General features: G+C 46.9%; 1 protein-coding gene across 1 annotated transcript; it reads right to left on the bottom strand.

Moving 5' to 3' along the window:
• Window positions 1-284: 284 nt before the first annotated feature.
• Window positions 285-12,281, bottom strand: LOC119440368 (cholinesterase). The gene is made up of 4 exons (XM_037705281.1): window positions 12,166-12,281; window positions 5,879-6,195; window positions 2,673-2,797; window positions 285-680 (listed from the first exon to the last, which is right to left on the bottom strand). Exons 1-4 carry the CDS (start codon window positions 12,279-12,281, stop codon window positions 285-287), a joined length of 954 nt encoding a protein of 317 aa, XP_037561209.1.
• Between the last annotated feature and the right edge of the window lie 350 nt (window positions 12,282-12,631).

Here is a 12,631-nt window from a genome sequence, read left to right as displayed (position 1 = left end):
AGTAAATCAGACCTGCAAGCCAGCCCTTTTCGATAACGCGTCTTTCAACCGTAGTGCTTTCTCATAATCGTCTTTAGCAGCAACAATAAAGACAGCCCAATGAATTACTCAGCGATGATACTGGCTCTGACACAACCAAGCCATGTAGATAATGCGAGTGGCAATATTTTTATTTATTATTTATTTGTAAAATTAATGCGGACAAGAAGTCCAAGCAGGGTGAGCAGAATACACAAGAATATTAACACGAAAGAGTAAGATGAAACAAGTTTGTAACACGCTTTTCATACAATTTCTTTGGACATAAGGGAGACGATTATCAAGACGACGACACCACACCTGGTCATTGGGCTCTCGCTCATGAAAACAACCTTGAGGATCGGAGCGACGTTACTCAGACCCTGGCCCAACATCAGGTGGTAAGCGAGAGCAGAGGCGCCGGACCCATGGCCGACGACCACCAGGTCAGACTTGTTGCCGCCAAAGGCGTCCACGTTTCTCGCCGTCCAGCGCAGTACCTCCGCCTGGTCCAGCAGGCCGGCGTTGATGGGCACGTCGTCACTCCGCGACAGGCGAAGGAATCCCAGCACGCCCAGCCGCCAGTTGGGGACAACGACGACAACGTCACCTAAGGCGGCCAGAGCACGGCCGTCGTAGTGAAGGTCGTTGTTGCTGCCCGTCTGCGCACCAGACCATGAAAATTTAAGTTTCAAGCCACTGAAGGTCGATGACATTCGAAGTGATTCTTAACCCGTTTAGGAGAGATCTATTTTATTAGTCTTTGTCCAAAGATAGACATGTACTACCATATTGTTGTCATCAAGTCACTCATGACCGTTTTCACGCCATAAGTTGGGTGATGTTGCAGCAGTTTCTCGAACGTCAATAAATAGAAATGCATACTGCCGAAATCATGATCGTATAGACAAGCTAGGATATACAAACGGATGCCTTTATAATGAAGTGCTTAGGGCCTCAGAAATATTTAGTTATACAGGTCACTTCGTTGTAAAAGTCGCACACCGCACCACTCACCATAGAACCGGAATAGAATTATCCCTTCGTTATACAGTTCGTTCGTTGTAGAGGCGTTCGACTGTAAGGGATTAATGTGCTGCAACGCAATTAAAATAGAATTCTAACATATTTTACCTGTTTGCTTTACAATGCGATCTCTAGTGTCACATGCCTGGTCAATTTTCACTATGCCTGTTTCCAAAAGTCTTAGATTTCATGAAGACTTTCCAATACACACCACTTAAAGGGGGCCAGCATTTCGTCAATTATACGGGTGCTTTGTGTTGGAGTTGTGTGTAGTCACTGCTGCTCATTACGATTTTCTTCTATGGTAGAGTACTGCGGCTGGGGTTTCTGGCTTGGACTCTTTCAACATTCTTGCTGAATACCCCGGCAAAGTGAGATCATATAAAAAGAACCAGTGAGCAAACACGAATTCAAATTGGCTTCCTAAAAATGGTTCTTCACTGCATGGATCCTAACTTCAATGATAATAATAGCATCGATATACGCCCAAAGTACTTCCGAAAACCATAAAGTGCGCTTTTTGAAAGCAAGTGCAAGAGCAACCCCTTAATGCCAATATGCCCTTGGGCATATAGTGCGGGTGCCGGATAGCCGCAATCGCTATGCTGTTAAATGTATAGTAGTGGGATGAAGGAAGTCCTTGCAAAAACAAATCACATCCACATGCGAAGCGATGTGAAAGGTTCGACAGTCCTTTTCGTCGCTCTTCAAGCCTCCACCTACACACTTTCCTCATTTCTAAACCCCCAGGGCATTGCGCAACTGTGTGCGCTTACTCACTGTTCTCCTGTCTCACCTTCGCTACCTCCCTGTATTCCAGCCTTGGGACACAATGAGCGACCAGCTGCTCTAGCACATGCGAAACAGGGGGCCTGCACGTGTGAAAGCGCGTAATTTATGGTGACATCGAATGAAGTTGCTCGCGTCGATGCGTCTAGTTCAAAAGTGAGAATACATTAGCGGCCTGCGCTTAGTGACTGCAGGGATGCTTCGGTAGGCCCAAACCGGGCTTGTTCGGCTTGATCACGGTCAAGCCGGAGTAAAGTTTGTTTATTTTTTTAAGCCCTCGGTCCTGGAAACGATAAGGAAGCAGTAAGACACAACCGCCATATGCGACACAATAATAATCAGTCGTGTTTCCCCACCTAATGGCATTTCTTGACTGGTATATATCACTTTTCTCATGTATTCGAATAGTGTCTTCTGCTTTCTTATTCTAACATTTTCTCACTAAACGAGGTTTAGCTACAACAGCCCGCCGATTGAAGACTTGTCATGTCGGTGAAGACGTGTCAAAACATGCTATAAAACGTGAGCAAGACATTCGTAGCTATCTTGTTCTCCACAGATTTTTCCGTGTGGTGGATCTATCACTTCACTTTCTACCACCGACGCGTATATTATTCGCTCTCGCCGAAGTATAACCAACTAGACCTTGAAATATAAGAAAACGAAATATGTGCCTTTGGCCTTCTGATAACTCCGCTTCAGGTTCTTGTGCCACGTGGCGCTTCCCATCGGCTACGATCGTGAACTCGCGACAGGGCCTTCAACACGCCATACAATCAAAGCAAGGTGCTACAAAACTAAGCAGCTCTGCTAATTAGCATTGTGTGGCTGAGTCTTGCCTGGAAAAATCCGCCGTGAATAAAGACGACGACCGTCCTATTGCCGCTGCATGGGCGAGATCCACAGGCTGGAGCCCAGATGTTGACGTGCAGGCAGTCCTCAGATGTGCTCGCATTCATCTCATCTGCAGCATATGTGAAACAGGATGGAAACATCAGCGATAATAACAGAAGATGTGAAATAAGTGTCGAGCCCAAAGCCCGCGGTACCGCTTCCTGGTGTTGCGCGTAACTCCTGTACAAAGCAATTTACAAGACATGTTTACAACGCTAGTCTATACCCGACAAAGATCATGATAGACCAGCAATCGGCAGCTCTTGGTCTTCCTCATCGTCTTCGGTGCGGTCACGCAGAGGCGGCCTTCATCTGCGGCTGTTCCGTATCAGTATCGTAGTCACAAAAAAATAAAGAGGTGATTTTGAAAAATTGAGGCCGCATGTTTCAAGGACACTATAAGGTCAAGAAGCCGCATAATTCAAAACCTTGTGAGTGATTTACGACGACATACTCATAGTTCCACACTGTGTTCAGCATTCGTGACCTTAGACACACACCACGATCTTGCAGTAAGAAACTGCAGTAAGCAACACCTTGAAGATAGTCGCAGTTTCGCCCGCAAGGCGAAGCATCGATTGTGATAGCAGATTAGTAGACAGCTATACGAAGTAAGGATAGTAGTTTTGTCGGCCATATAAACTTTTAAACATTCGCTTAATAACTAAATTAACAAGCATGGTGTCACGTGCGCACAGGTAAACATAAACACATCTCGCTCGATGACCGCGGAAACTCGTTTTCAACACACTGGAGTGAGGAAGCGTGGAATCAGGAGCGAGCGTATTGATATATCTGATGTCTCTCGCTTAAAACGAGAACTAAACGTCGAAAGCACAGCGCATACGAAGCTAGCGGCATTCGGCGTACTTTGTCCACATCGCAGATCGCTTTGAAGATGAGGCCCGATGGGGCGCACACTTTGCCCACGTCGCAGATCGATTTCAAGATACAGCGCCCGCGCAGCCGCGGCGTAAGCAGCAGCCGCCAAAGTAGAACGCCCCCTCCCTCGCCTCCCTCCCGTGTCTCGCACACCACAGAAGACGGCGCGCTTCAACCCCGTCTTCAACCCCGCGCGCGCGATCTTGAGCAGCGAACGTCGACTGACCCTCGCAAGCTTTCACTCGCACATACCGTGTACAGCGCGCGGCGACGACGTTATCGTGTTTGGACTTTATACAGAAAATCACGGCGACGCCTAACGGCAGAAATTCGCTTCGAGTGTCCTTATAATTCCCATCGCAATGAAAAATCTGTCGACCACAGTATACCTAAACCAGCGAATTCCGTTGATATCTGACGTACAGGGTCGGCCACATCTAAGGTGAACACCTCATTAGTATTCAAGACATCAGAGCAGCTGATGTTGAGTACATAATTCGAAAAATCATTGTTGTGTTTATCGACACCATGATTACAGATCGTATAACGAGCACTCCACTCGTGAAGTAGAATAAACGCTGTAGTTTTACCGGCTTGAATACTAATGAGGTGTTCACCTTAGATGTGGTCGACCCCGTACGTGCTGGGACACAAGACCATCAATCGCATTGTCTTTACAGCGTTTCTTAGGCACACCTGACTCCTTAACGTTAAAAAATCTCCAAGTGGACAGCTGGAAGACGCCTTACATTGAAGAAAACTATGGGAGCTAATGTGACTCGCTACCAATCTTTTATATGGCCATACATTTAGTGTTTCCGCTATCAACGTTGGCATATGTATGGCTGTCAGCAAAAAATTCTTAGAAATGATCTGAATTCAACGTTGCCTTAAACGAGCGCCGCATGTTAAATATGCGCATTCTTTTACGCGCTTCAGAATTAGTTGCAATATTTGAATTGTTGAAGCTCGCCAATATCACAAAAGTCGGCGGATAATTGTCGCTCATCTGCAACTGAAGTAAACGCGAAGCTTTTCCCGATAAACGGTGCAATACGTAATTACGCCAGTAACTGGACAAATCTGTTGTTGAAACTAGTGAACACAAGAATTTCCTAAGCATCCCAATAAAGATCTGCGCTGACGATACATTGTACACAGCGGCTCTTTTGCTCTGTTGCACACAGTGCTATCTTCCATTCTACCTGCGAAATCAGTATAGCGATTGCCTTTGTAAATCAGCGCAATATATTTATCGGCCACTTAAGTCAAAATTGAACTGTTAGTCTTTACGTGCCAAAACCACGATAGGATTATGAGGCACGCCGTAGTGTTCCGGATCAATTTTGGCCGCCTGGGGTTCTTCAACGTGCACCCAACGCACGGTACACGGGCGTTTCTGCATTTAGCCCCCCGCCATACGTGGCCGCCGTGGCCGGGATTTCACCCCGCGCCTTTGGGCCTTAGCAGCACAACACCAAAGCCACCACACCACCACGGCGGGTATATGCACTTACGTGTAATCATACCGCGCTGCGCTTTTTTTTTTGCACTTTCCATATAGCTTCAGAGGTCTCAGGGTGTTTGTGCACACTGCCATTGCAATTTCCTGGAACATTAAGTAGAAACTATTTTGCCGCTACGTGCGGGTAATATCTGCCACATGCATGAGCATCGAAAAGTCCTTAAGCTAAACAGAATTGTTTTCGCGCTCACTCATTGCATTCCTAACGCCTAGGTACCAAAAGCAAGTTTGCCGCGAGAGCACATATTGCTGCGTTTTTATTGTGCGTGATTCTGAAAAAAATTTTGCCCGACTCTTCTGTTTCCGTGTCATGTCTGTGCAAGAAATAATTTTTACACCAAAGTCAAGTTGTTTATTCTTGCCGCCACTGATGAAAAAAAAAGGAAACTGATGCAGGTAGGCAAATTTAAAGGATTTAAAGATCCCGCATTTACTTACTCTTCTTCAAATGATAAACAATTTTGCCTGAAATAACATTCACAGAAAGCTATGATGTGCGTACACGCAAGGAGGTTCAATGTGAATTTTGAAACTTGATGATATAACACTAATGGATGGGTTAGCTGACGTTGGAGAATAGCACCACAAATCACGAATCATAAGAATGGCACCATGAATCTGACTTAACGCGTGCAAAAAACATTGGCTGGATACAATAAAGGGGCGGATCAACCATAGTTTCCCAAACAATAACATGAAGGCACTCCTAGGAGTAATTCACTGCCGGAATAATTGACCCCTCACCAAGGCTTGGCAACGTCTGTGCGCAACTCGGTGCGGGCGCTGTGTTGTCGAACATCTCCTGCTCGCGGTGCCAGGGCACAGGGGCTCCGAAGCGCAGCGTTCGTGGGTCGGCGTACGGCACGCCCAGAAAAGCACCCACGGCCACGCCGGACACCACGGAACTGGTGCCACAGTAAGCCCCGAAGCGACCGACCGCGAGCACCTGACCTTTGTCGTCTTGTCCTTTTCGGAATGTCACGACCAGCATCAGTGCCAGAAAGCTCGCACCAAGGATGAGCGCCACCACCAACGCCAGGTCCCGGGTCTGCACATCTCGCCTGGTATGCAGAACAGAACGACTTTCTTGACTTTTCACGATAGCCTTCGCATAATCCAGTATGCACCACGGTGCATTACCACAGAAAACTTAGGCATTTGTTTATGCCACAAAGATTACGCTAACCATCCTGCTTGTCGACACACGCGATGCTAAAACAACGTCAGTCTTAGCGGGCAACGCCGACGTTAAAAAGCCGGTAGTTCCCACGCCCTGTGGGAATCGATGTTATGCGAAGCAGTGTGCGGGGAGCCTACCAAGTTAACGAAACGACCATGAGAGCACCAAGACATAGGCGGCTCTTTCATTACCTACATGACACGCATGTCACGACATTCATGTCATGAGTCCTCAGGAGTCCCTTTAGCCGCACCTAAGAGACCATAGGGCGAAAGCCTTAGTCATACTCGTGACTATGACTTCTACCAACATCCTATAGTGTTTCCTTCTCTTAGTACACACGTCCGAACCCATTCCAGTAGTTTCTGAGTGTTAATCTTCTTTCGCTGAGTCATTGTCATTTTGCTGAGTTATGCTCATGACTGTGATTTCTACCAGCATCCTTTAGTGTTTCCTTCACTTACTACCCACGTCCAAACCCATTTCAGTGACTTTTGAGTGTTAATATTTTTTTCGCTGAGTCATTCTCAGTTTTGCTTAGTCATGCTCATGACTATGATTTCTACCATCGTCCTTTATGGTTTCCTACACTTAGTGCCCACGTCCGAACCCATTCCAGAGGTTTTTGAGTGTTAATCTTTTTTCTCTGAATCATTGTCATTTTTGCTGAGTCATGCTCATGGTTATTACTTCTACCAGCATCCTGTAGTGTTTCCTTCACTTTGTACCCACGTCCAAACCCATTTGAGCGGTTTTTGAGTGTTAAACTTTTTCGCTGGGTCATTGTCACGACCTACATGACACGCATGTCATGACATTTTTGTCATGACCTATCACTTATGTTCGTCATACACTCCTGTCATAATATGCCAATTTTGGTACTTAACAAATTAACAAAACGACCATGAGAGCACAAACTCGTAGGCGGCTAGATAGATAGATACGGTCAAAGTAGCAAATGTTCGCCAAGAAATGTTTCGCATTTAAAACATAAGCGATTCATTGGCCTCTTTCTCATCTGGCTCCTCACACCAGCAGCGCATTGCGGAAGTCATATCCCCGAATGCAATCATCCTACAGTGTCACCGAAGGTCTACAGGCAATGTTTGCAGGTAAACATACAAAATGGTGATGGCGATTTGATCTACCTGCACCGACTCAAATGAAGACCATCCTGACGAGACCAGCTCATATAATCTTCACCATTATGTACACCACCGAGGTATGACAGCTGCTGAATAAGGACCTTAGTACGCGCACTTTTACAGGGGAGCTGTTAGAACCTCGCTGTAATAATTATTCCGTCGTCCTGAAAGAGAGCTGAAAGTGAGTGAAAGCATTGTATAAACATAGCATCGCGCAGCATAGCGAATGCGAGGTGGAGAGGAGGAGTGAGGCAGGTGGTAGTGGGACGCGGAGAGCTGCTGCCGACGCCGACCACGTTTCCCCGCGTTCGCGCCGAACGCGCCCGATGTCCGTGACTGCAGCTGATGCCTCTGGCGGCAGCTCGGCAGGTTTTGACCAGAGAACTGGACACTCGTCGCTTCCGAAAGACTGAAGCGAGATCTAGGGAAGCTGAAACCAAGCTTAGCAGAAGATAACATCCCGAGTTTAGATTGAGGGAAAGCGAGAGTTCGCGTAGGCGAAGAAATGAAGATCCGGAGGCTCTCGAACGTGGCCGGTTGAATTCATCGCGATACTACGCCAAACATCGTGAAGAAATTTTAAGTGCCAGGAAACAGAGGAGACTAGAAGATCCTGGGTTGCGGGTGCTCAGTAACTTTCGCAGAGTGCAACTTGGGACTAACGGTGCTAATGGGCGCTCGCTTCGGGCGGTCCTCTTTCTCGCAGTGCAAAAAATTATGCGCAGCTCTGCTATCGGAAACACCAGAGACCAGCGGAGACGGGGGAAGCCCAGCAAAAGTTAGACTAAGTGTGTGGCTTGCCACTGCTTTACTAGGCTTTCCCCAGCTCCGCTGGTCTCTGGTGTATCTCTGGTGTAATATTGTGAGACGCGTCCCAGTATTGATGTCTTATCACCCCAACGATAACTACCTGAAAGCCAAAAACTAATGAAGTCTCACGCTTGTTCCTAGAGAAGGCATGCCGACGGCCGTTGCAATGGGGAACTGTGGCGAAAGGTTTACTACCAGCCTAATTTCATTAAACTGACTTTACGCCGCCCGAGGAGAACTTCCATATCAAAGAAACTGTGTGCACTTTTTATACCAATATGGCAACCATATTATTCACGACATATGTTGTTCTGCCTTCCGCAAACAAGGTTTCCTTCTACACTCAATTAGAAATTATCCTTCAAATGTTAAGCTACTCAATTATCCAACCTTTATCCGGCCAAAACTAGTATGTGCTCGCACTGCATCGGGTCTCTATACTAAACTCTACGTTAACAAAATTAAGAAATGCAGAGAAAGTCTGTACATTTTACTTATTCTTAGTACAAACGTTCTGACTCCCCATCACAATTAATGCTGACTAACAATATTTCCTACCTTGAACTAAAGAGACATAAATACAGACTAGATTTTCTACATCGTCAAATCAACCACAAATTAGCCCTTAACCCTTCACTATATGTAACCCTCTGTCCACAAGACCTGCATGGCACCATCGCCCCGATTCAATAACACGTTATTATGTGCTAGGACTTGCACGCAAAAGATTTTCTTCTTTCCACGCACGATTTCCGACAGGAATTCCCTTACCGCGCCGCATCTACCGCATAACATGAGAGTAGTTCTGATTATATACATGCACATGTGCAGGTATATATATATATATATATATATATATATATATATATATATATATATACAGTCGAACCCGGATATATCGAATCTGCAGGGGATCACAAAAAATTCGATATATAGGTGTTTCGATAGCTAAAATAAAATTTTTACACAAGATCTTCAGGGGAACTTTAAGACTGTTCGTTATATAACAATTCCTTATATGTGGGTTCGATATATCAGGAGTCAGCTACATATATATATATATATATATATATATATCATCAGCCTATACTTATGTCCACTGCAGGACGACAGCCTCTCCATGCGATCTCCACTTACCCCTGTCCGGTGCTAACTGAATCCAATTTGCGCCTGCCAAATTCCTAACTTCATCACCCCACTTAAATTTCGGCCATCCTCGACTGCGCGTCTCTTCTCTTGGTATTCCTTCTGTAACTCTAATGGTTACATTATTAAGCAACGAAAAAAAAGAACATATATGTCTATATAATATGTGTGTGTGTTCTTTTTCTTTCTTGCTTTGCTTTGTTTTGTTCGTTTTTTTTTATTATTTCAAGTGATGTATTTCGATCTGCTTCGTTTGTATACAATCATGCATGCCCGTTCACCAAGGGCCACATTGTGGGCTGCAGTATGTAGTAAATAAAGTAATAAATAAAACATTCACCTACGATTACTATACTCACTAAAGTGAAATTTGAGCGCAGCTCTATACGTGTTTTCATTTCGCGATATATTGGCTGGCGCGGACAATGTCTCCTGGGGCACGTTGCAAACAACTGCGCCAAGTGTGGCGCGACTGTCTCGCTAATCGGGAAATCGCGAGAGGCAGCGCGTGGGTGATGCGTTGGCGCGGACAGACAACAGCTGCCACAGCCAGACCTCCGATCATGCAGCGCTTTGTTTCCATATATGGTGTCGTTGGACGCGCTCGCCGCATGCCATCGGTGAACAGACAATGCGCGCTACTCTGGCGCCATCTCGTAGCGATCGTCGCCGCAGAACACGTCTTGCGCGGCACTACGCTTTTCTTTTCACGCTTTCGACATGCCCTGCTCCTCCACTTTCCTGATCCCCCGCTGCGCTCCGCGTTCCCTCTTTCATCCTTCCCTGTACTCGTTCACTCGGTTAGGCCGAGGTACGCCGATGCTCAACACAGGAACGGGCGCATAAGAGCTGCGTTCTAAAAATGTGTCACTGAACACCACGGTTGCCGCTGCGCAATGACAATGTTACCATTGCTATAGTTGCACAAACAGCTTATTGTCTACATTTGCCAAATAGAGTTTCACCGTTTTGGCAAGTGTATTCCTCTCTCAACAGGTACTGTTTCGATGGTTATTCAGCACAAGGCTAGCACATGGCAACACAGGACACCTGAATAACACGACACAAGTAAAGGTCAAACACACTACGCTGTACGGGAACTACAGATGTGAATTCCACTTTGTGGAGGGAAAAAAATTACTCCATCTGCCACTAAAGGAAACCCTGTGTGGATGTGAAGCAGCGGGGAGATGGTTGGCTTGAGCGGGAGATAGTTTCGCGGCAGCGGCCGGAGCGCTCATCGCGGCGCTGCACAGGAGAGAGAATGAGGCGCGCGCGCTCCGTCATTTTCATACACTCTAAGAAAAATCCCGCGGAAAACGGGAGTAACTGGGCTGTTAATCCCAAAAAGGGCGCTTTCGTCCCTCAAAGGACTAACTGCAGGAGTGTGCGTGTCGTGTGCAAATTTTGGGGAGTAAGTGTTTAGTCCTTGGTCGAAAAGAGAGCAATGGCTGGACGAACGGCAACAGTTAATCCCCATGCACTTCGCTGTTTTAGCCCGTGTCGTGAACTGGTGCGCGGAAAACAGTATTGTCTATAAATCGTGAATAATTTGAAGTTTGTGTACTGTCTGTTAAACTACATGCAAAGCAGCACTTTGTCTCTTCGTGAGAAAAATTAAATGCGTGAAACTTAAAATTTGCAGTGTGAAGAACCATGCAAGTCATGTGCAAGCCATAAGTGAACGATACACGTTAAACGCGCTAGTCATTGATGAACTGCCACATGTTCTTGGTCAATAGTACCTAAGTTCCTTCCGTTCCAAGGAGATTACATACTTAAGTGAAACGATACGTAGCTCAAACGGGGCACGCTAAGTGACATATAAGTTCGCCTTCTATGTCGTCTTGCGTGCCCCGTATATGCGCTCACTAAACGTACGTACATCGCGTAGTGTCTCATCGCACAATCGCGCAACTTTCTTTTTGCAATCACGTGGTTGTAAGTGCACACAGCGTTAGACGCTCCCCGCATAGCATACACAAAATGCAGTCTCTCTGGCATTGCGACACCTGCGTTTCGATCCATAACCCTGTCTCAGTATCCTGCCTCGTCAAGCGAGCTGTCATGGTATAGTGGTTAGGGTACCCGTCTTGTGAGCGAGAGGACGTGAGTTTAAATCCTGCTTTGGATGCGCTTTTTTTTTTGTCGCCTCAATAGCTTTTTTTCTTATCAGCATGTAAATGGCTAATTTCGTCAATTGCATCCTTGCGGAGCATCGGAAAAAATGACCGTTACTCCCTTGAGTGGCATCGAAAAAGAGCAACTGTTAGTCCCATTGATGCAATAACTGTATGGGGAGTAACAGTTCATCCCCTCGCAGTTACTCCCCAAAAGGACGAATGGCTCTGGCAAGTCAGTTACTCCCCAAAAGGACTATCCTCGATACCCCATTTCGTCCTTTTTTAGAGTGTACCGCGGAACTACCGTGGCGCCCCCAGTGGAGGATGCAGCTGTCGCACCACCTGTCGTGCGCGCCGCTCCGGATTCCTAGAGGAGAGAAAGGGGGGAGCGTAGGAGAGGAGAGAGAGGGGAAGGGACGCGCATGCGTTGTGGGGGTGTGGGACGCCGCGGGAGGCAGGAGGGATGGACAAAGCCCCCGCCATAAGCTGCTTCGCATCCAAAAGCTATCGCCGCATGCGACCACTAAGTAATTAAATGCCCGGCAAGAGTCACGTACGAAATACTGGTCCCACACATTAGTACTACTGCGGCCATTCCGAGCTGAAGGAGCAGCATTGGTTTCTTACAGGTAAGAGTGCTGACTGTGCCCTCCAGAGCGCATGCTCCAGAAGCTGTGGACCACCTCGGAGATCGTGGGCCCAGCCCGGGCTTGCGTAGCACTGCGTCCGGCAACCGCGGGCATCGTCCCTGCCCGCGCTGTATGAGCGTTTATGTCGGACGTGAAGGGCAAGTGGCCCAACATAGACGTGGACGTCGTGTGTGGAGATAGTGTCATCGAGACAGGTGACATGGCGGCCTGCGTTGGGATGGTTAAAGAAGATAAGTCAACGTACTATCGTGATTTAGAGCAGTACGTTAGTGTTTGGCGGCTGGCCATCACTTGTTTACCGAAGGCCTACTCTGTGACACGGCCCACACTGTTGGTTTCGCCAGGTGCCTTGAGCTGCAAATGAATAAGCCGGTATCCGAAAGAAGAGCGGCACTTCTGCAGCAGCTGCAGTAATGTTCTAAGGTTCTATTAGAGTGTGTACG

The sequence above is a fragment of the Dermacentor silvarum genome, chromosome 2 (genome assembly GCF_013339745.2).
Source record: "Dermacentor silvarum isolate Dsil-2018 chromosome 2, BIME_Dsil_1.4, whole genome shotgun sequence".
Taxonomy (NCBI): Eukaryota; Metazoa; Arthropoda; class Arachnida; order Ixodida; family Ixodidae; genus Dermacentor; species Dermacentor silvarum.
The sequence above is the reverse complement of the archived record's forward strand: the minus strand, read 5'-3'. Positions and strand labels throughout refer to the sequence as shown.

Excerpts from the sequence above, each read along its gene's own strand:
- LOC119440368 (XM_037705281.1), bottom strand. The coding sequence starts at position 12,281 with ATGCCCGCGGTTGCCGGACGCAGTGCTACGCAAGCCCGGGCTGGGCCC. Across the intron at positions 6,196-12,165 it reads CACAGTCAGCACTCTTACCT|GCGAGATGTGCAGACCCGGG; the intron begins GTAAGAAACCAA and ends TCTGCATACCAG. Across the intron at positions 2,798-5,878 it reads ACAGACGTTGCCAAGCCTTG|ATGAGATGAATGCGAGCACA; the intron begins GTGAGGGGTCAA and ends CATATGCTGCAG.